Source organism: Lissotriton vulgaris, chromosome 10, assembly GCF_964263255.1.
Source record: "Lissotriton vulgaris chromosome 10, aLisVul1.2, whole genome shotgun sequence".
Lineage (NCBI taxonomy): Eukaryota > Metazoa > Chordata > Amphibia > Caudata > Salamandridae > Lissotriton > Lissotriton vulgaris.
In genome coordinates, this window is record NC_141698.1 from 1,135,756,607 (window position 1) to 1,135,781,230 (window position 24,624).

Genomic DNA, 24,624 nt, shown 5'->3' on the forward strand with positions numbered 1-24,624 from the left:
CTCAGGTCAATCCACCAGATAAGTGGATAGACACAACAATTGTCCAGGGAGATTGTCCCCAATGAACCACACATGGCTGGAGGCAGTGGCGGATTGGCAAGGCGGGCATTCAGGCATCGGCCGAAGGGCCGGTGTCTCAGTGCCCTCTGTGGGCCGGTTTTTACTCCCCTTTCCCAGTCCACAGAGGGTGGACTAGGAAAGGGGAGAAAAAAAAAACGGCCCACAGAGGGCACTGAGACAGAGACAGAGAAATGAAAGCAGCCTCGCTGTGCTGCCGTACAGCGATTATCAGCTGTGGCCTCTCCTTCACCCCCTGCCCTCCCAAGCAATCACGCAGAGGCATGGCTGGGGAGGGGTGATTGTTTGCAAGGTGTTGCTCAGTTCTATGAGCCATTTTCATGCCGGCCCCCATGGGGCCCACGCAGCCCAGAAACAGTGTTTGTCTTAACACCTCGCCCACAGCCCTTCACATTCAGGCCTTAGTGGGCGATGAAGAATGGGTCTCGCTGTGGGGGCCAGGTGATGTTTGGAACTCGCACCTTTCACCTCAGCCTCCCCCTCGCTACCTGGCTACCTTGGATGACCCAGCAGCTGCGTTTGTGCTCCCCTGCCAGGACATTGCCCTGAGGCCTGGAGGGCTGATTAATTTACTAATTGCAGGGGCCTTACCTATGTTCATGTGCTCCTGAGCTGAAGGTCTAAGGGACGGCTAAGTTGGTTCGTAATAGCAGGGGCTTTCCTGTTTTTCAGGGGCTCCTGCGCTGGAGGGCTCGAATAATTTTGTGACAGAAAGGGGCCTTGCTGTTTTTTTTAGTTGATCAGCATGTAGGCCATTGTCAACGTGGCCCTGTGTCCTGCGCAAGAACAGTATGCTCCCACTTTCATTCCTTGTCTGTGCAAATGGTTTTTCGTGAATGAGCACGCCCCTTGAATGTGGGACATGCCCCTTAAATATGTGCCCGGGCCAAATTGTGATCCCAACCCGACCCTGGCTGGAGGGTTGTGCACATTCCCAAAAACACCATAAAGTCAGATGCAACAAGAAGTTAGGAATGCACAGCCTATCAGGACACACAGTTCACACTGGGATCTCATGCTTCTCATGTCAGACATCTGGACACCTTAGCCAATAGCCCCCATTGTGTCCAAGCAAAGTCGAGGCCCACCTGCATTCATTATCAGGGGCCTTTTTTATGACCCCACAGACAAGCCCCGCATTCTTTTACCCAAAAAGGATCAGCAGAAATACTTTATCATATCCAAAGAAATGTATAAAGCCTTGTTCAGATTTATTGTACTTTAAGACAGTCCTCAGACCCCCTTCTGTAACTGTACGCCCAGCAGAAGTGTTTAATTAAACCAACTGTTCCTGTTTTGCCAAATGCCTCTGGTCTTTTGCTTTTTCAAGCTAAATTCTTATTTGAGCAACAGGGTAAAGTGGTGTTGTGTGGTCTTGCGTTTCGTGGAGTGGTAAACAGTGGAGTGGCAATGCCAGCCCCCCCCTCTTGGGGGGGCTTGCATTGGGCCAGCCCCCCCCCCTTCCAAAAGAAAAAATCAAGAGTCCGGGAGTGTGGCTGGACCCAGCCCTTAATTTTTTGGTGCAAGCCCAGAAAGTAGCAGCTATTTGCTAAGCTCTGATGAGATCACTCAGGAAAATAATTGGGCTGTTCCGGTTTGAAGCAAGGCGGATATTAGTCTAGGCACTGATTTTAACGCGCCTCGACTACTCCAACGCACTCTACCTAGGGGCCCCACAGGGGACACTTAGGGTCCTACAGACTGCACAGAACTGTGCAGCCCGGATGCTTCTACAGATCTCTCGTAGAACCTCAGCCGAAACCAGCACTCCGACAACTACACTGGCTGCCGGTACAACAAAGGATTGAATTTAAGGCTATGACCAATGTCCACAAAGCCCTAACCAAGACAGGACCTGATCTTATTCAACCTTTGTTTCGTCCCTATCAAAATATTAGGACCCTTAGATCCAGCAACAAGAACCTTCTGGCAGTTCCCAGAATAAGGAGAAGCCGTATGGGTGGCAGGCGTTTTGCTGTTCAGTCAGCAAAACTTTGGAACAGCCTGCCCGACTCTATTCGGATGGAGGAGAACCATCTTAGATTCAGGAATATGCTGAAAACGCTCTTATTTCCCTAAAATCATCGGGGATGAATTCGACCACTGAAGCGCTGGGATGCCTCCGGGTAACCATGCGCTATACAAATGAGTAGTCATTCAGTCATTCAGTTGAGTGGCAAAGAGTGGAATGGCATAGACTTGCATGGCAAAGAATGGATAGCATTGTGTTGAATAGCATAGAGGCGAGTGGCATAGATTGGAGGGGAGTACAGTGGAGAAGTGTACATTGGCGTACCATAGACTGAAGTGGCAGCGTACAGTGGAATAATGTAGAGTGAAGTGGCGTGGAGTGGAGTAGGATAGAGTGGAGTGGCATTCAGTGTATTAGCATAGACGGGAGTGGCATATAGTGAAGTGCCGTGGAGTGGAGTGGGGTAGAGTAGAATAGCTTGGAAGGGTGTGATGTTTTGTGGAGTAGGTTTTAATGTTGTTCACTACATTTTACCACTTTGTTAAAGTGGTAATAGGTAGTAAAATGTTTTTAATTTCTATGTTTTGAAAACATTTCATGGAGAACTGCGCTAGTACCTGCAAAGCGATTCAGAAAAGGGGATGGTGATGGACAGAGTATCTGAATTAAGCAGAACACTCCTACCCAGTCCAAAGATCAGGGATGGATCCATCACCGTTTTTTAGCTCACTGCACCATCCCAGCTCAGAACCTGGCTGCATGCAAATTAGTCTGTCCCTGGCCCAGTGCATCCTGGGAACAGGGCAGACCAAACGACCAAGCCAATTCTTTTACTGGAAAGGAAACAAGCTTCCGGGGACCGGTTTCTGGCATTTCAGCCGTCTTCGGCCCGGCTTGCTTGAATCCTGATGGTACAGTGAGCAAGGGACTCACATCTGAGTATACCCTTCCACGCTTGTGGTGGACAAAACGATTCAGAAAAGGGGGTGGTGATGGACAGAGTATCTGAATTAAGCAGAACACTCCTACCCAGTCGAAAGATCAGGGCTTGATCCATCACCGTTTTTATAGCTCACTGCACCATCCCAGCTCAGAACCTGACTACATGCAAATGAGTCTGTCCCTGGCCCAGTGCATCATGGGAACAGGGCAGACCAAACTACCAAGCCAATTCTTTTACTGGAAAGGAAACAAGCTTCCCGGGACCGGTTTCTGGCATTTCAGCCGTCTTCGGCCCGGCTTGCTTGAATCCTGATGGTGCAGTGAGCAAGGGACTCACATCTGAGTATACCCTTCCACGCTTGTGGTGGACAAAACGATTCAGGAAAGGGTGTGGTGACGGACAGAGTATCTGAATTAAGCAGAACACTCCTACCCAGTCCAAAGATCAGGGCTTGATCCATCACCGTTTTCTAGCTCACTGCACCATCCCAGCTCAGAACCTGGCTACATGCAAATTAGTCTGTCCATGGCCCAGTGCTTCATGGGAACAGTGCAGACCAAACTACCAAGCCAATTCTTTTACTGGAAAGGAAACAAGCTTACGGGGACCGGTTTCTGGCATTTCAGCCGTCTTCGGCCCGGCTTGCTTGAATCCTGATGGTGCAGTGAGCAAGGGACTCACATCTGAGTATACCCTTCCACGCTTGTGGTGGACAAAACGATTCAGAAAAGGGGGTGGTGATGGACAGAGTATCTGAATTAAGCAGAACACTCCTACCCAGTCAAAAGATCAGGGCTTGATCCATCACCGTTTTTATAGCTCACTGCACCATCCCAGCTCAGAACCTGACTACATGCAAATGAGTCTGTCCCTGGCCCAGTGCATCATGGGAACAGGGCAGACCAAACTACCAAGCCAATTCTTTTACTGGAAAGGAAACAAGCTTCCGGGGACCGGTTCCTGGCATTTCAGCCGTCTTCGGCCCAGCTTGCTTGAATCCTGATGGTGCAGTGAGCAAGGGACTCACATCTGAGTATACCCTTCCACGCTTGTGGTGGACAAAACGATTTAGAAAAGGGGGTGGTGATGGACAGAGTATCTGAATTAAGCAGAAAACTCCTACCCAGTCCAAAGATCAGGGCTTGATCCATCACCGTTTTCTAGCTCACTGCACCATCACAGCTCAGAACCTGGCTACATGCAAATTAGTCTGTCCATGGCCCAGTGCATCATGGGAACAGTGCAGACCAAACTACCAAGCCAATTCTTTTACTGGAAAGGAAACAAGCTTCCGAGGACCGGTTTCTGGCATTTCAGCCGTCTTCGGCCCGGCTTGCTTGAATCCTGATGGTGCAGTGAGCAAGGGACTCACATCTGAGTATACCCTTCCACGCTTGTGGTGGACAAAACGATTCAGAAAAGGGGGTGGTGATGGACAGAGTATCTGAATTAAGCAGAACACTCCTACCCAGTCAAAAGATCAGGGCTTGATTCATCACCATTTTTATAGCTCACTGCACCATCCCAGCTCAGAACCTGACTACATGCAAATGAGTCTGTCCCTGGCCCAGTGCATCATGGGAACAGGGCAGACCAAACTACCAAGCCAATTCTTTTACTGGAAAGGAAACAAGCTTCCGGGGACCGGTTTCTGGCATTTCAGCCGTCTTCGGCCCGGCTTGCTTGAATCCTGATGGTGCAGTGAGCAAGGGACTCACATCTGAGAATACCCTTCCACGCTTGTGGTGGACAAAACGATTCAGAAAAGGGGGTGGTGATGGACAGAGTATCTGAATTAAGCAGAACACTCCTACCCAGTCCAAAGATCAGGGCTTGATCCATCACCGTTTTCTAGCTCACTGCACCATCCCAGCTCAGAACCTGGCTACATGCAAATTAGTCTGTCCATTGCCCAGTGCATCATGGGAACAGTGCAGACCAAACTACCAAGCCAATTCATTTACTGGAAAGGAAACAAGCTTCCGGGGACCGGTTTCTGGCATTTTAGCCGTCTTCGGCCCAGGTTGCTTGAATCCTGATGGTGCAGTGAGCAAGGGACTCACATCTGAGTATACCCTTCCACGCTTGTGGTGGACAAAACGATTCAGAAAAAGGGGTTGGTGATGGAAAGAGTATCTGAATTAAGCAGAACACTCCTACCCAGTCCAAAGATCAGGGCTTGATCCATCACCGTTTTTTAGCTCAGTGCACCATCCCAGCTCAGAACCTGGCTACATGCAAATTAGTCTGTCCCTGGCCCAGTGCATCATGGGAACAGGGCAGACCAAACTACCAAGCCAATTCTTTTACTGGAAAGGAAACAAGCTTCCGGGGACCGGTTTCTGGGTTTTCAGCCATCTTCGGCCCGGCTTGCTTGAATCCTGATGGTGCAGTGAGCAAGGGACTCACATCTGAGTATACCCTTCCACGTTTGTGGTGGACAAAATGATTCAGAAAAGGGGGTGGTGATGGACAGAGTATCTGAATTAAGCAGAACACTCCTACCCAGTCCAAAGATCAGGGCTTGATCCATCACCGTTTTCTAGCTCACTGCACCATCCCAGCTCAGAACCTGGCTACATGCAAATTAGTCTGTCCATGGCCCAGTGCATCATGGGAACAGTGCAGACCAAACTACCAAGCCAATTCTTTTACTGGAAAGGCACCAAAGCTTCCGGGGACCGGTTTCTGGCATTTCAGCCGTCTTCGGCCCGGCTTGCTTGAATCCTGATGGTGCAGTGAGCAAGGGACTCACATCTGAGTATACCCTTCCACGCTTGTGGTGGACAAAACGATTCAGAAAAGGGGGTGGTGATGGACAGAGTATCTGAATTAAGCAGAACACTCCTACCCAGTCCAAAGATCAGGGCTTGATCCATCACCGTTTTCTAGCTCACTGCACCATCCCAGCTCAGAACCTGGCTACATGCAAATTAGTCTGTCCATGGCCCAGTGCATTATGGGAACAGTGCAGACCAAACTACCAAGCCAATTCTTTTACTGGAAAGGAAACAAGCTTCCAGGGACCGGTTTCTGGCATTTCAGCCGTCTTCGGCCCGGCTTGCTTGAATCCTGATGGTGCAGTGAGCAAGGGACTCACATCTGAGTATACCCTTCCACGCTTGTGGTGGACAAAACGATTCAGAAAAGGGGGTGGTGATGGACAGAGTATCTGAATTAAGCAGAACACTCCTACCCAGTCAAAAGATCAGGGCTTGATCCATCACCGTTTTTATAGCTCACTGCACCATCCCAGCTCAGAACCTGACTACATGCAAATGAGTCTGTCCCTGGCCCAGTGCATCATGGGAACAGGGCAGACCAAACTACCTGGCCAATTCTTTTACTGGAAAGGAAACAAGCTTCCAGGGACCGGTTTCTGGCATTTCAGCCGTCTTCGGCCCGGCTTGCTTGAATCCTGATGGTGCAGTGAGCAAGGGACTCACATCTGAGTATACCCTTCCACGCTTGTGGTGGACAAAACGATTCAGAAAAGGGGGTGGTGATGGACCGAGTATCTGAATTAAGCAGAACACTCCTACCCAGTCCAAAGATCAGGGCTTGATCCATCACCGTTTTCTAGCTCACTGCACCATCCCAGCTCAGAACCTGGCTACATGCAAATTAGTCTGTCCATGGCCCAGTGCATCATGGGAACAGTGCAGACCAAACTACCAAGCCAATTCATTTACTGGAAAGGAAACAAGCTTCCGGGGACCGGTTTCTGGCATTTCAGCCGTCTTCGGCCCGGCTTGCTTGAATCCTGATGGTGCAGTGAGCAAGGGACTCACATCTGAGTATACCCTTCCACGCTTGTGGTGGACAAAACGATTCAGAAAAGGGGTTGGTGATGGACAGAGTATCTGAATTAAGCAGAACACTCCTACCCAGTCCAAAGATCAGGGCTTGATCCATCACCGTTTTTTAGCTCAGTGCACCATCCCAGCTCAGAACCTGGCTACATGCAAATTAGTCTGTCCCTGGCCCAGTGCATCATGGGAACAGGGCAGACCAAACTACCAAGCCAATTCTTTTACTGGAAAGGAAACAAGCTTCCGGGGACCAGTTTCTGGGTTTTCAGCCATCTTCGGCCCGGCTTGCTTGAATCCTGATGGTGCAGTGAGCAAGGGACTCACATCTGAGTATACCCTTCCACGTTTGTGGTGGACAAAATGATTCAGAAAAGGGGGTGGTGATGGACAGAGTATCTGAATTAAGCAGAACACTCCTACCCAGTCCAAAGATCAGGGCTTGATCCATCACCGTTTTTTAGCTCACTGCACCATCCCAGCTCAGAACCTGGCTACATGCAAATTAGTCTGTCCCTCGCACAGTGCATCATGGGAACAGGGCAGACCAAACTACCAAGCCAATTCCTTTACTGGAAAGGAAACAAGCTTCCGGGGACCGGTTTCTGGCATTTCAGCCGTCTTCCCTCCCCCCCCTTTTCTGAATCGTTTTGTCCACCATAAGCGTGGAAGGGTATGCTCAGACATGAGTCCCTTGCTCACTGCACCATCAGGATTCAAGCAATCCGGGCCGAAAACGGCGGTAATGCCAGAAACCGGTCCCCGGAAGCTTGTTTCTTTTCCAGTAAAAGTATTGGCTAGGTAGCTTGGTCTGCCCTGTTCCCATGATGTACTGGGCCAGGGACAGACTAATTTGCATGTAGCCAGGTTCTGAGCTGGGAAGGTGCAGTGAGCTAAAAAACGGTGATGGATCAAGCCCTGATCTGTTGACTGGTTATGAGTGTTCTGCTTAATTCAGAAACTCTGTCCATCACCACCCCCTTTTCTGAATCGTTTTGTCCACCATAAGCGTGGAAGGGTATGCTCAGACATGAGTCCTTGCTCACTGCACCATCAGGATTCAAGCAAGCCGGGCCGAAGACGGCTGTATTGCCAGAAACCGGTCCCCGGAAGCTTGTTTCCTTTCCAGTAAAAGAATTGGCTTGGTAGTTTGGTCTGCCCTGTTCCCATGATGCACTGGGCCAGGGACAGACTAATTTGCATGTAGCCAGGTTCTGAGCCGGGAAGGTGCAGTGAGCTAAAAAACGGTGATGGGTCAAGCCCTGATCTGTTCACTGGGTATGAGTGTTCTGCTTAATTCAGATACTCTGTCCATCACCACCCCCTTTTCTGAATCGTTTTGTCCACCGTAAGCGTGGAAGGGTATGCTCAGACATGAGTCTCGCTCACTGCACCATCAGGATTCAAGCAAGCCGGGCCGAAGACGGCTGTAAACCGGTCCCCGGAAGCTTGTTTCCTTTCCAGTAAAAGAATTGGCTTGGTAGTTTGGTCTGCCCTGTTCCCATGGTGCACTGGGCCAGGGACAGACTAATTTGCATGTAGCCAGGTTCTGAGCTGGGATGGTGCAGTGAGCTAAAAAACGGTGATGGATCAAGCCCTGATCTGTTGACTGGTTATGAGTGTTCTGCTTAATTCAGATACTCTGTCCATCACCACCCCCTTTTCTGAATCGTTTTGTCCACCATAAGCGTGGAAGGGTATGCTCAGACATGAGTTCCTTGCTCACTGCACCATCAGGATTCAAGCAAGCAGGGCCGAAGACGGCTGTAATGCCAGAAACCGGTCCCCGGAAGCTTGTTTCCTTTCCAGTAAAAGAATTGGCTTGGTAGTTTGATCTGCCCTGTTCCCATGATGCACTGGGCCAGGGATAGACTAATTTGCATGTAGCCATGTTCTGAGCTGGGATGGTGCAGTGAGCTAAAAAACGGTGATGGATCAAGCCCTGATCTATTGACTGGGTATGAGTGTTCTGCTTAATTCAGATACTCTGTCCATCTCCACCCCCTTTTCTGAATCGTTTTGTCCACCATAAGCATGGAAGGGTATGCTCAGACATGAGTCCCTTGCTCACTGCACCATCAGGATTCAAGCAAGCCGGGCCGAAGACGGCTGTAATGCCAGAAACCGGTCCCCGGAAGCTTGTTTCCTTTCCAGTAAACGAATTGGCTTGGTAGTTTGGTCTGCCCTGTTCCCATGATGCACTGGGCCAGGGACAGACTAATTTGCATGTAGCCAGGTTCTGAGCTGGGATGGTGCAGTGAGCTAAAAAACAGTGATGGATTAAGCCCTGATCTGTTGACTGGGTATGAGTGTTCTGCTTAATTCAGATACTCTGTCCATCACCACCCCCTTTTCTGAATCGTTTTGTCCACCATAAGCGTGGAAGGGTATGCTCTGACATGAGTCCCTTGCTCACTGCACCATCAGGATTCAAGCAAGCCGGGCCGAAGACGGCTGTAATGCCAGAAACCGGTCCCCGGAAGCTTGTTTCCTTTCCATTAAAATTGGCTTGGTAGTTTGGTCTGCCCTGTTCCCATGATGCACTGGGCCAGGGACAGACTAATTTGCATGTAGCCAGGTTCTGAGCTGGGATGGTGCAGTGAGCTAAAAAACGGTGATGGATCAAGCCCTGATCTGTTGATTGGTTATGAGTGTTCTGCTTAATTCAGATACTCTGTCCATCACCACCCACTTTTCTGAATCGTTTTGTCCACCATAAGCTTGGAAGGGTATGCTCAGACATGAGTTCCTTGCTTACTGCACCATCAGGATTCAAGCAAGCCGGGCCGTAGACGGTTGTAATGCCAGAAACCGGTCCCCGGAAGCTTGTTTCCTTTCCAGTAAAAGAATTGGCTTGGTAGTTTGATCTGCCCTGTTCCCATGATGCACTGGGCCAGGGACAGACTAATTTGCATGTAGCCAGGTTCTGAGCTGGGATGGTGCAGTGAGCTAAAAAACGGTGATGGATCAAGCCCTGATCTGTTGACTGGGTATGAGTGTTCTGCCTAATTCAGATACTCTGTCCATCACCACCCCCTTTTCTGAATTGTTTTGTCCACCATAAGCGTGGAAGGGTATGCTCAGACATGAGTCCCTTGCTCACTGCACCATCAGGATTCAAGCAAGCCGGGCCGAAGACCGCTGTAATGCCAGAAACCGATCCCCGGAAGCTTGTTTCCTTTCCAGTAAAAGAATTGGCTTGGTAGTTTGGTCTGCCCTGTTCCCATGATGCACTGGGCCAGGGACAGACTCATTTGCATGTAGCCAGGTTCTGAGCTGGGATGGTGCAGTGAGCTAAAAAATGGTGATGGATCAAGCCCTGATCTGTTGACTTGGTATGAGTGTTCTGCTTAATTCAGATACTCTGTCCATCACCACCCCCCTTTCAGTACCTGCAAAGCACCACAGTAGTTGCGGAAAAAAAAGATGGATAATGCATCTATAATTTTTTAACAAATTATTTTAAATACAATGTTTAGTACTGCTGTAATTTGTGTGTATTATTGTGGTACAACATAGATTTTTTTGTATAGATTTTAATATGTAACAAATTGAAATCAGTAGTACACAATATTTTTGAAAAATAGCAATGAACAGTGGAACACCATAGAGTGGAGTGGCATAGAGTTGTGCTGTATACAGTGGAATAGCGCAAATTGAAGTAGCGTAAAGTCTAGTGACATACAGTGGAGTGGTGTAAAGTGGAGTGGCGTGGATAGTGTAGAGTGGAGTGAGTAGAGTGGCGTGGAGTGGTGTAGAGTGGTGTGGCATATAGAGAAGTGGTGTACAGTGGAATAGCGTATAGTGGAGTTGCATACAGTAGAGTGGCATAGAGTAGGGTGGCATAAAGTGGAATAGCTTAAAGTGTAGTGGCGTAGAATAGTGTTGCATACAGTTGAATCATGTAGAGTGGAATGGCATAGAGTGGAGTGGAATGGTGTACGTTGGAGTGTCAAAGACTTGAGTGGTGAAGACATAGAGTGGAGTAGCATAAAGTGGAGTGCTGTAGAGTACAGCATGGTAAAGTTGAGTGGAGTGTAGAGTGTAGTGACGTACCTTGTAATAGCGTTGAGTGAGGTGGCATTGAGTGGAACAGCATAGATTGCAGTGACATAGAGTGGAATGCCATAGAGTAGAGTGACATACAAAGGAGTAGCATAGGGTGGACTGGTGTAGAGTGATATAGTTTAGTGCAGTGGTGAACAGTAGAATGGAATACTGTAGAGTGGTGTGGCATATAATGGAGTAGCGTACAGTGGGATAGTGTAGCGTGAAGTGGTGTACATTGGAGTGGCATACACTGGAGAGGCGCGGGGTGGAGTGATGTAGAGTGTAATGACATACAGTGGAGTGTTGTAGTGTGGAGTGCCGTAATGTGGAGTGATTGCGTACAGTGGAATAGCGTAGACTGGAGTGGCATAGAGTAGAGTGACATAGAGTGGAATAGCATAGAGTGGAGTTTCATAGATTGGCGAGGATACAGTGGAATGGTGTAGACTGGACTGCCATAGAATAGAGTGGCAAATAACGAAATAGCGTAAAGTGGAATGGTGTTACGTGGAGTGGCAGATATTGGAGTGGGGTGGCGTACAGTGGATTAGCATAGGCTGGATTGGCATAGAGTGGAGTGACATTCAGTGGAATAGCACAGAGTGGAGTTTTGTTAATTGGAGCGGGTACAGTGGAGTGGTGTAGACTGGACAGCCATAGAAAAGAGTGGCATATAGTTTAATAGTGTACAGTGGAATGGTGTTGCGTGGAGTGATATAGAGTGGAGTGACGTACAGTGGATATGCATAGACTGGAATGGCATACTGTGAAGTTATGAAGAGTGGAGTGGAATGGCATAGAGTGGGACAGCGTTACAGTGGAGTGTCGTAGGGTGGAGTGGCGTATAATGGAATGCTGTACACTAGAGCGGCATAGAGTGGTGTGGTGTATAGTGGAATAGCGTAGACTGCAGTGGTATGGCATAAAGTGAAATGTCTTAAAGTGGAGTGGAGTACAGTGGAATGAAGAAAGGGGAGTGGCATACAGTGCAGTGATATAGATTGGAGTGTAGCCACTCCAGACTATTTGCCTTTTTCTGGACCCTATTTTCTTCTGTTTTTTTGAAACTACGTGCCCTTTACCCCAGCCAAACTAAGCTAAATTACTTGTACTCCCTCATTAACTATGGTTAAATCGGTGCACCACAGACAGACCTATTTAACTTACCTCTAAGTCCCTATTGTACAGCATAAGAAATACACCCAGGACATGGACTTTAAATGCCACCTGTGGACTGCAGTCCCTCTGTTGCCATCCACAGGGTTGAAATGTATTACATGGATGACTATTGGCCTACCATAGCTAGCCTAACTGAAGCAGCCTAAACACCTGATGTCAAACCTGTCAAAATACCATTTTGTGACAGGTAAGAAAACCTGTTTTTTAAATATTATCAAGCCACCCTAAGTCTCCCCTAAGAACAACTTATTGCAAACGCGAACAAGGTAGGATACCAATGTTTAAAACTGGAAAACTGGAACATGTAAGAAATTAAAGCTGCCATATTCCTCCACTGACTCGCTCCCAAAAGTTATTTCACTGGCAGAACTGTAGCTGGAGCCGAGAAAATGTAAAAGTACAGATTATAAACTGTAATCTGTAACTTCTGAGAAGAAACAGCTAAAATAGTCATTCAATGACTAATTTTCATACTTACTAAAAATGTTGTGATAAAGTTGGATTTGTAAAACTTAGCAATAGTAACTTCAAGAAAGCTACCTTTCCCCCCCCCCGGAAACTCCTAGAGGCTAATTTGCATTAATCTGCTAGCAGTTGTCCAGCCAGTGCTTAGGCCTGATTACAGAATTGACTGGGTATGTGGTATTTGATCCCTATCACCTCAGGAAACACAGTTGGGGTGTATCTAGGAACTCCATTAAGTTGAAAGGGACAGAGGAGAGGCCTGCACTTTCATAGTTTAGTGTAGGGAGAAACTGGAAGAGTTAAAAGCCTTTTTTCCCCTGCAGCCACATTAGCTAAGCTGGCTCAAAACCCAATGGGACAGAAACTACCCCAGTATTGGTCTGGAGTGGACACGTAGGGTTGCTCTTTTCCCTAGCCACACCTCTGGGTGGACAAAAGAGCTCAGTACACGGGCAAAAGAGTTTCCCCATCTTGAATTTTAGGAGGGAGGAGCACTGTGGGATTGGATGCTCCAGGAATTTTTCCATCATTTGTTAAGGAGTCCCCCCTACCCATTAGTTAATGCCAACCATATGTGTGGCAGCCCAACACTTTCTGGACCTGCAGCAGATCAGAAGAGAACTGGACCTTCTGTCTATAATCTTACAGGAGCCATGAAGGACTGGACTTGCTCCTTCTTGTATTCAGGACAAAGAAGTAGACTCAAAGGGCCAGTTGTCTGACCTCCTGTGTGTCTGCAGGGACACAAAAAGCTGCAAGAGGCATTTTTCCTGAAGTAACCAACGACCCAGTACCAAGTGGACCTGACAAGTAGCCTCTGCTGGAGTGAGTCCTAGCCCTTATGTGTTCTTAAAGTCCCGCAAGCCTTAGAAGGGTCTCAGAGGCGCTGCTCCTGAAAACCCTGAAAAGTCAGGAAAATCTTTGAATTTGCATGAGTTCTGAAGTTGTCAATGACACCTCGTGGCAAAGGTGCCTGATTTGGATTCACCATCCTTGGATACTGCTTCAGGTTTGTCCAGCTGGAGGATTTTGCGCTCCATAAAAAAGACTTGGTCAAAAGGTAAAATCGTTGACCTTGACAAACCATAATGGTATATCTAACCTGCACTCCATCGCGGTCAACCTTAAATTGCACCTAGGTCCTGGTCGAAAATTTCCATAGACTACCATTGACATATACTCTTCTTTGGTGCTACTTTTAGTCCCAAATGTAAAATATCATATCTCTTACTCCCTTTAGTGGATTTTTTTCCGTTTGATGCCATTTTGTTTATTTAATCTTACTCTATGATTCCAATTTGGTTTGAAATTTTTATTTTTAAGTGCTTTAAATGTATTACTTTTTTGGTAGTGCATGAACACTTTATACATTGCCTTACGTTAAGCCTGTCTACTCTGTGCCATAGCTACCCGGGGATTGACCTCAGGTTACCTTAGTGACTTTGGGATCCACCCTGAAAAATGAGTGTAATATTTCCTGAAGAGAGGACAACTCATCCCAAATAATAATCCAATTTCTTACATTTAGACTTCATGCTTTCATTTTACTACAACCCAAATTTTTGCTTCTGTACATATTCTGGATGTCTGGACACATTCTGTGACATCTCTGCATCACTTTGAAGCTTTTGAGGGCCAAGGTCATGAATTACAAAACTCTAAAATCTAATAATAGTGCTAATACCTGAAGGGTTCCTGCATGCTGGAGCCGCCGGTGTGTGAGTCCATGGAATCAGTGGAGAAATCCTCTTTCCCGGTAACCTCACTTGTGACTGACCAGGATCTGCCGACAAAAGCTTCCCTGTCACAAGAAAAGATGTGAAATGAAGAATGTCACAATAGTGAAAGACATTGGAAAAACAATCTTATAGACTGACAAGTTCACTTCCTGTTTTTCTCTTCTCTTGGCTCTCACCCTACACTCAACAGGCTCCATAAGCTGGTGTCAGCACACTTCACAAGTACTGTCCTATTTCCTGCTCTTTATCCTAAACTTGCTTCCATTTCTCCTTTCCTGTCTGATCCTGAGCTCTCGTCACAGGTGACCATCCTGTCCTGTGTGAGACTGTATCACTGCTGACTATGCTGCAATCTGTTCTTTGTTTCCCAACACATGCTCCAACAGTCCTCTCTGAGTGCAGCTGTCTATCTCTCATCACATCTCCGTCCTCAGGGTTGAGTATTTTCCAGATCTGTTTCACATTGGATCCATACCTCATAATAAGGATATGTAACTGAGCAGATATCTGGATGCCTAGTGACAATATTTGGCCATGGGTGAACATAGATCATACCCATGTTCCATGTCTATCACACAGATTGCATTCTTGTTAGGCCACGAGGGGCCCTTAAAATGATACCCTAGCAGTGGTAAAGGGCTACAGCTGCTACCAGGAGATAACTAGCGGAAGCGCAGTGGTGGCAGCATACCATGTTTTTCTGTTGTCACTAAAGTGGCGACTACCAACCTACTCATATAAAGTTCTGCTTCTGTATGCAGGGATCATCGCTCAGCCCCACGCTCTTCAACATTTACATGGCACCCCTCGCCACCATCGTGAGACAGCATGGCCTCATTCTCTTACTCACGAAGGATCCCAAAGATAGCAGACTCTGCTTCCAGGAAGGCATGAAGAACGTGGCAGACTGAATGAAAGAAAGCTGATTGAACCTCAACTCAGAGAGGACCGAGGTTTCATCCTCCGACCCTGCACCTCCGCCTAGGACAACACTTGGTGGCTCTCCGCCCTCGGGAATACACCCACTCCCACAGACCACGCTCGAATCCTCGGCATCATCCTCGACTCCTCCCTCTCCATGAACCGCCAGGTCAACGCCATTGCTTCCACCAGCTTCAACTGCCTGTGCATCCTCCGCAAGACCTTCAAATGGATCCCCCCGACTGCAGAAAAACCGACACCCACGCACTCATAACCAGGAGACTGGACTACGGCAATGCCCTTTAGGCTGGATTCAACAGAACTCTACTATGCAGACTCCAGACCATCCAGAACACCACTGCCAGACTCGTCCTCTGGACTCCGGGACACAAACACATGACCCAACACCTGCTAGACCTCCACTGGCTCCCCGTCAAGAAGAGGGTCACCTTGAAGCTCCTCACCCACGCCTAGCTTTAAACTAATCAAAGGATCTGGATTAACTGCTAGGTCCCTCCTATGGGTGGATCCTTAGAAGGGGGTGGTTACACCCCTTTCCCTTTGTTCAGTTCCACGCCAGAGCAGGGGCTGGAGTGCCCCAGCAACTGGTTTGAACCGGGCTATGCATGGAGCACCTTGTGTGCCCCAGGCAGTGTCTCATTTCTTTCAACCCACCTTGCTCCAATACACTATAGCCTGTCTGGGGAGGTGCCAGCACCTCCCAAGGCAGGAAACCTATTGTCCAGGACTCCCCTGCCGGAGTTTCATCCATCAGCAAGAGGTCAGACTCATATCTGTGGCAGCAGCATCCATTTTGTGATGCTGAGGCTCTGTTTAACTTTAACCGGGTAAAGCTACAACTACATGTCTTCTCCCTCTAGAAGGGTGAAATGCTACCCCTGCCACCAGGACTGGCGGGGGCGGTAGTATTCCAAAGCGTATGACACCTTACACGACATGTTTTGATAAAGCCAAACCAAAGTTAACATTAACCGCGAGGATTATAATGCACTTAAGAGTATATGGTATGGCTATATCATAGAACATCTATAAGGACATGGTTCTGAAAGCTGCAGACAGGCTCAGCTCATGCTAGAGCACCATCTCACATAAAACTAAGCACTCTGCCTCCAGTATTGTTAAGGCCTGCCATAGGAGTGACTTATAGGTATATATGTGTCTATATGTAATGGTAAGTATAGGGATACTATACCTAAGCAAGGTGTGATTACGTGACCTTGCCCCAGCTGAGTGATCAGCCAGTTGTGTCAGTTTGGATGGCCAGCCAGGGGTGGCACAATACATGCTGCAGCCCCTTGTAGGCCTTGGATGCACCTATGCCCTGGGTACCTATGGTACACTATACAGTTAGGATATGTACCTAAAGTGTAGTAATCAGGGTTCCTAAGGCCTACATGCTCCAAAGATAACCCACTTACACTCAAGAACTGTTGGCACGGAAACTGTAAAAGGCAAAGAACAAGTTTATTAAGACCCCATGGGGTGGTGGTACACTCAAACAGCACCCTTCGGTAATGCAAGAGGTATCACACCGAACACCGGTGTGACCCCGATTTATATACAGTTTTGGGGCAATAAAAAATAGGCGGCACAGTTTAGAACACATTTATGTACATATATGGTCATGTTTTGGAACACAGCCAGCTCATTGGAGGGGGCACAACTCCGCTGATCAGTTTGGCGCACATTCCTGAGGGGTAACTGGTCAGTTGGGACTGCGCATGTGCAAGCTTGACCAGTACTAAAAATAGCCTGTTGCTGGGCAGACTGAAGTGATCAGTGGTACGGACAACGGACTAAAGGGCACGCCGGCCACGAGGCCGCTTATGGTCTAAGATGGCCGCCGCAACATTCAAAATGGCGTTTTCATATATAGCCAAGTTAAGGAGGACAACGTGTAGTTTCAGCTAATCGCTAACGCGGCCATGCCAATTACAACAGACGACCCTTTTAGCGTTTAGCTGGATCTACCTCATAATGAACATAATCAGGATGTTCGTCCTCGATGTCTATTAACATTATTTGTGTTACTTCTTTATGAAGCATCATTTTGTCATGGGCAAGAGCTCGTCTTGATGGTATGCAAGCTGATAGGCACATGGAACATAAGGCTGGGCCACATTGAATACATAGGCATACAAAAAACAGTGCCCCCACCATTATACATAGAATCGTTAACAGTTTCCAGCCCCAAGTAGTAAGTATTGACCAGAACCATCCTGAAAGTGTCCAAGTTCCATTGTCCGGATGTATCTCAGCTGCGATTTTATGGAGCTTTGATATGGCATCATAAACAGATGGAGAATTGTCCGGTATGTACACACAGCAGCTACTTCCGATAATTCTGCATGCCCCCCCACGATCAGCCAAAACTACATCCAACACCATCCTATTTTGAAGTGTAACTATTCTAGAAATCTGTAGTTCCTCAGTGATGTTTCCTAGAGCAATGGCAGTGTCATTCGCGACAGCCTCGACAACACGTGTCAATCGTCTTATTTTCCGGCTGTTCAAAGCGGCCCCCACGAAGGAAAATAGTCCCAAATTGAAATCCACATACTGCTGTAAGGCAGTATCAGTCTGGTCTATGTCATCCATAACAACAGTCCGCTTGACTCTATTCAGGACAAAGTCATGGTACAGGATATAGTCATTGTGATACATTGGTGGGGCAATGAATACAGGAGGTAGTACAAACGATACATAGCACGTGCCCAACCATCCCAATGGGAGCTGATGATAACCCTTCGTTCCACAAATAAAATACGTGTTTCGAGATGCTACAAATGAGATGCCATTCGGGCTATCAAAAGTAAGTGTGGTGATACATTCACTTTTCCCCACCGCAACCGACCCTTTATTTCTAATACACAAATCGGCTTTAGTAGCAATGACATTGATGACATGTGAGCTGGATACATTGATATTTCTTTGATTGCTGTACACACGCGGGGCAGACACGTTGTCGGGCCTGTACTCTTCCCATTCAAATCGAGTACCCTCAGCCCGTGGAAACCCATCCTTGTCATGGGAGCATATTTTATTCAAACGGAAAAGCACCCCCCCTTTTGTTGGCCATCTCAAAGTAAAGAGGAGGGTGTACCAGGCATTGCAGGATCCATTATGCGAAAACGGGAGTGGAATGAGTGGGGTGCCCCCTCTTTTCTGGTGCCCCGGTAACATCCCACACACCCAGCAATTGGAAGTATTGGTCATATTATGCGTGTGATGAAGAATCTGAATAAAACTGTTATTCAGATAAGTTTGCCGATGTCGTTCTTCATGGTAGGGTAATGTAAAGTGAAAATGTTCAGATGGAGCCGGGGTAGTCAGCAGCAAATGTTCACGTGCAGGCACCACAAGTTCAACTACCCAGGCTATTACAGCTATCACCACAATAGTCAGAACAAAGAGAATGGCACCCAAGATTCGCTTATCTCGTGATGCTGATGATGCCATAGTTCAGAAATGTTCTTGCAAAGTCTCAAATAGTTCAAATTGTTCACAGAGTCTCAAATACACAGGCGTGTATACCTAAAAAAGAAAAATACGGTGCTGAACTCCGAGGTAGCCGTTGTTTTCTTCTCCGGGCCAAGACGGGTGTCGCTACTCTGGCAGAACTGATCCCCCCCCCTTGGAATTCCCGGTTTCCGTTTCACAAACCTGGAGCGGTAACCAACCAGTCACATGGAAAAAACCAAAAAATCTTCTTATCGGGGACGCAGGTTGTAGTGCTCTCGTTCGGCAACAGCGTGGCCCGGGAAGGCTCCCTCAACTTCGGCCGACGTCACAGCTGGGCCCTTTTCTTTCTCCAGAATCTCTTTGTAGTCAGTCAGCACAGCAGGAGTCACCAGATCCGGAGAGACACGGCGGCAGTGTGTTGAGTGCACCCACCGCTTTCTGTTGGTCACTCGTACAGCGGTCCGGGTTGCAAGGAGGACCTGTTCAGGGCCCTTCCACCTGGGCTCCAGACTGCTCGCTCTCTCAAACGATCGGATCATCACATGATCACTAGGGCGAAGATCATGGCCCTCTCCAGTAGAGTTGTCAGGGAGCGCTTCTCGAACCTGTTGATGAATAGAAAGTAAATCATTTGTTAATCGTGCCAAATAGTCGTTCATCATAACACAAGGCACATCATGTATTAATCGCGGCTTGGGCACCCCCCAGATATTCATGGGGCGCCCAAACACCACCTCGTAGGGTGTAAGGCCAGTCGTGAATGGGGTACTGATCTAAGAGAGAGCAGCGCTAGCGGCAAAGCATCTGGCCACTTCAACGATGTGGATGCCACAATTTTGGCTAGTTTAAGTTTCAACGTAGCATTGTACCGCTCAACCAGACCTGCCGACTGAGGGTGGAATACAGCGTGGAACTTCTGTTGAATCCCTAACCCCTTCAGTACATATTCCACAATCTTCCCAACAAAATGAGGCCCATTATCGCTCCACAGAAATTTGCAAACTCCAAAGCGAGGAAAGAATTCCTTAAGCAACACCTTAGCCGTTGTTAGAGCTTTATTGTCTTTCGTGGGGAAGGCCTCAACCCATTTGCTAAAGGCGCATACCACCACTAGGACGTACTTCAGGTTGTTGCAGCGCTCGAGTTGGATGTAATCCATTTGGATTACCTCAAATGGTGCAGAAGGTGGAACGAACCCTCCTTTCGGAGTATGGGTCCCCTTTCCAGGATTGTGTTGTAAACAAATCAGGCAGGTCTGCACTACTCTCTTGGCAGTGTTAGCAATCTCAGGATGTTCCCAGACTCGTGTTAACAGCCGAGTGATTGCAAGAGCTCCGACATGCGCCAGTTCATGTGTCATCTGGACCATCGCCTGCAAGTAAGCCGCAGGCAATTTCCATTTCTCCATGTCTTTGCTTCTCCAACAACCCTCGTCATCTAGTACCCCATCTGCTGCCCATGCCGCAAGTTCTGATTCAGTAGCTGATTTTTGAATACCCACTATTTCTGCTCTAGCATCACTCCATCGCTCAGCCTGCGATTGTGTCACATACATAGGGGAGCTAGTCCGGGACATAGCCGTTTGTCTCGCTATGCTGTCTGCGAAAGCATTTCCTTGGCCCACTTTATCCGTGATCTTTTTGTGGGCACTGCATTTTCCTATCGCTACTTTCTTTGGGCCAAGCAACGCGTTTAGGAGATCACGCACTAGTTCTCCGTGCATAATGTGTTCTCCATGAGACGTCAGAAACCCACGCTCTCTCCAGAGTAGCCCGAAGTCATGTGCTACTCCGAAGGCGTACCGGCTGTCTGTGTATATATTCACACATAGGCCAGCACTCAATTCGCAGGCTCTTGTTAAGGCTATCAGCTCTTCTGCCTGAGCCGATTTCTGTGGTATCCTAGCTGTTTCTACCACTGTCTTAAGTGTCGTGATCACATAGGCTGCGGAAGTCGTACCATCTGGCAGCCTTAAACACGATCCATCAACCCACAGTTCCCCATCCACGTCTGGAAGCGGCACATCCTGTAAGTCAACACGACCCTTTGTCTGTTCCTCGGTCAGGAAAACACAGTCATGATGTTTTTCTTCCTGACCCTCCTCAACCGGATAGGGCAATAAAGTGGCGGGGTTCAGGGTAGCGCATCTTTTCAGTGTAATATGTGGCGCCAAAAGTGTCAGTTCATATCCTGTTAGCCGTGCACTCGTGAGGTATTGGGTCTTTGTTTGGTTTAGCAGAGCATCTACTGCGTGAGGAACTAACACCAGCTGTTTGTGCGATAACACTATTCCTTCACTCTGCCGTATGGCTACTGCCGTTGCTGCTACCGCTCGAAAACACCCAGGCAACCCTCGTGCTACAGGATCAAGAATGGCAGAGAAGTATGCACATGGTCTCTGCTTGTCCCCGTGTACTTGCACTAGCACTGACAACGCGCACCCATCATTCTCGTGCACGTACAATGTAAAAAGTTTCGTGTAGTCTGGTGTGCCTAACACGGGTGCAGAACAAAGGGCCTGCCTCAACTGGTCAAAGGCCTTCTGACATTCATCTGTCCACTCAAGGGGCATTGGTGTAGCTTTGGACAGTAACGCTAGCAAAGGTTTTATGATGTGTGAAAAACCCATGATCCACTGTCTACAAAAGGACGTCAACCCTATGAAGGCACGTACATCTCTCTGCGTGCGGGGGACGGGTGTGTCTAATATTGCTTGAATTCGATCAGATGTTAATGCACGCCCCTCCTTAGACAACAGATGACCGAGGTAGGTCACCTGGGGTCTACAGTATTGGAGCTTTTTCTTCGAAAACTTATGATTGTTTTGCGCCAAAAAGAAAAGCAACGCAATTGTACTTTCTTCACATTGTGCAGAAGAGTCTGCGGCAAGCAGAAGGTCATCCACATACTGGATGAGGACAACGCCAGTCTGCAACTCAAAGGAATCTAACTGTCTTTTCAAAGCCTGACTGTAGATGCTAGGGCTTTCGGTATAACCTTGGGGAACACGACAAAATCTATACGATTTATTATTTAACGTGAAGCCAAACAAATATCTGCTATCAGGATGGACAGGAATGGAAAAGAACGCGTTTTTCAAATCAATAACACTAAATGTTGTGGCCGTCGGTGGTACCAATGTAAGCAAGGTCGTAATATCGGACACCACCGGGTATTGGGGAATGACAATTTTGTTGATCTCTCGCAAGTCAATAATAAAGCGATAGACTTTGTCATCAGTATCTCTCTTAAGGATCGGAAGAATAGGACTGTTGCAAACATTATAAGGGACCTCCTCCACTACCCCTGCAGACATCAAATCCTGAACAATATGTGTCAATGCAATTTCACCGTCTCTCGAAATCTTGTACTGAGGCACTCGTGGTAGAGGGGCCCCCTCCTTAACAGTAATGTGTATTGGTGGAATACGCATCTCTCCCACATCCGTGTCTGAGGTCGCCCATAACGTATGCGGTAGAGAGGCCAAAGCTGGAATGTCTAAGATAGTATAAAACCTGTTGGGGTCAGGATAATTGTCATTCAGGATAACCCGCACTCCCTCAGGAGCGCACCGTATCGTTGCTCGAAAATATTTAAGCAAATCAATACCCAGGATATTATCTGGTGTATGGGGTGATAACAAAAATTGACGAAAACTGAAAAATTTGTCAAGACATAGTGCAAGGGGCTTTGACAATGGGCTAGGGGAGGGTGTGCCATCGAACCCTACACATGTAATCATTTCGCCAGACAGGGGAGCCCTCGGAACCAAGTTTTTCGACAAAGCGCTACGTGTAGCTCCTGTGTCGACTAGGAATTGATCAGTAGAACCCAGAATACCCGCTGTTACATATGGCCCCTGCTGATCTACCGGCACTTCAATTGATTCCTTACCCCATCCTACGCAGTCTTATGCATGCACACAATCCTGGTGCTCCACATTCTCACTCTCCGAAATCTGATATTGATTTCGTCTATCAAACGTGTTTCGTTCATCCTGGCCACGGCCCCTCTCCTCAACTCTTCCACGATCACTTCCGCCACCTCTCGCTCCCGTATAACCTCCTCTCGACCTACCACCTCGTCGACCACGCTGACTACGCTGCTCACGAAGTACCGGACAATCATCAGCCCAATGCCCAAACTCCTTACAGTAAGCACACTGATCCTCCGCTATATCCGTACGACCATACGACGTATTTCCTCCACCTCGTCTACCTCTATCATTCCCTCCGCCCTGTGTTCCCCGAACCTGCGCCAACATCACCTTCGTTTTCAATTCTTTCGCCTTTTTCTCAACACTTTCTTTAGCCTCCAATTCCTGCCGCTCATAATACTGAGCCATAGTTAACAAAGACGCAGGGGTCACCGTGGCCCAGGAGCTTTCACTCGATTTCAATCGTTTCGCAATCTCCGGCAGGAGATTAGCCACATATTTATCTACGAACAAATGCCGACCCGTATCATCTGTTAAAGATTGACCACTGTAATCATGAAATGCCTCCTCGAAACGTGTAAAGAAATCTGAAACCGTTTCATCGGGCTTTTGTTTGCACGAAGTTAACATAGTCCAATCGATCTTTTTAGAAGGAACAAGCGTTTTTAATTTATTCAAGATAGCTGCCGGAAGATCTAGAATTAACTGACAAGGCTTACATGCCGGTTCCCTATCTAAATCGGCAGCATTTATTTCTTTCCATGTCCCCCCCAATATTGTTTCATCATTATTTTTACGAATTTGCCTCCACATATCAGGTGATAGAATTAGCCCAAAAAACAAATCTATATCAACAAGAGTCATCACACAAGACGAAATAGCCCCTTCCACCCCTTCATAGAATGCCGCCGGATTTTTCCGAAGGTCAGGTAGAGAATTTTTCAATGCCATAACATCTGCTCTATTCCAGGGCGTATATACCCAGTTATATACAAAATATCCTTTCGCATCCTTTGACAATTTATTATCATCTGTACCTTGCCCTTTAGGAGGGACATACAAAGGTGCGGCTTCACGCATAGGCATAACATGCAATGCAGAACTCTTATCTGAACCCCGGAGAGAACACTGTTTAATCTGCTCGTCATGTTCCGACTCGGCCTCCTTTTGCCTCCTTTTTCGCTCCTCCCGCAATCTGGTCGTTTCATCCCGCAGCTGGATCAGTTGCTTGAAAAGGTCATCAACATCTGAAAGATCAAATAAACCTTTATCCAAATTCTCACGATGTACTGACACAGATTTAGGTTCTAACGTGTCTGAAAGTTCACGATACGCGGCAACAACTTCATCCGCCAAATTAGACAAAAAATACATTAATTCAAGATTCGACCACCTACTCCTCTCCGCAATCACCTCATCCTGAGAAACACATTTCCTATTCACTTTACGAGCCCAACTACGTAAATGTGCAGACCTCTCCGTAGAGAACCTGAGAGCGGATATACCCTTCTTTTCCGACTTATCCTGCCCATCATCTCCCGAATCTTCAACTGGAGCCGTTGGCGAAACGTTCGGAGGCGGTGACCGATCTAGCAATGAAAAATCATCAATTTCATTATTAAGGACAGGATAAAGCGGTCGGCGAATAGGAAATTGACCAGTCGTTTGCAATTTACGTTCCCGTTCCTCCCTCTCTTTCTTCTCCTGAGCCTCCTTTTCCTCAAGCTGTAAAGCCTTATCCCGAGCAGCCTTGCGCTGCTCTTTGTCCGCCAAGGCAACTTCACGCTTCATTCGCTCACGCACCGCTTTCTCCCACATTCGCACACAATCAAACATGTTTTATCTAGACCTGCGTTGAAACAAACATTGCTCCACAAACTGCACTTTTCGTAAATCGAACGACCCATGTAGAGGCCATTGCAATTCAGGATCGGACTTTGTATACTTATGCCATAATTTGCTGTACATAATAGGGGGAAGGCCAAATTTTATGTACATCTCACGATTTGGTGTTCCTTCTGGGGGAGCCGGCTGTGCTTCTGCTAACC

General features: G+C 47.6%; 1 protein-coding gene across 2 annotated transcripts in view; it reads right to left on the reverse strand.

Annotated features, from left to right (window-relative positions):
- The window catches only part of LOC147689453 (trimethyllysine dioxygenase, mitochondrial-like), a 480,372-nt gene that overhangs the window by 52,601 nt on the left and 403,147 nt on the right, over positions 1 to 24,624 (reverse strand). For both annotated transcript variants that reach the window (XM_086942230.1, XM_086942229.1), the window contains exon 5: positions 14,181 to 14,297. In XM_086942230.1, the coding sequence (XP_086798356.1) occupies positions 14,181 to 14,297 (117 nt within the window). The remainder of the gene's footprint in view (positions 1 to 14,180; positions 14,298 to 24,624) is intronic.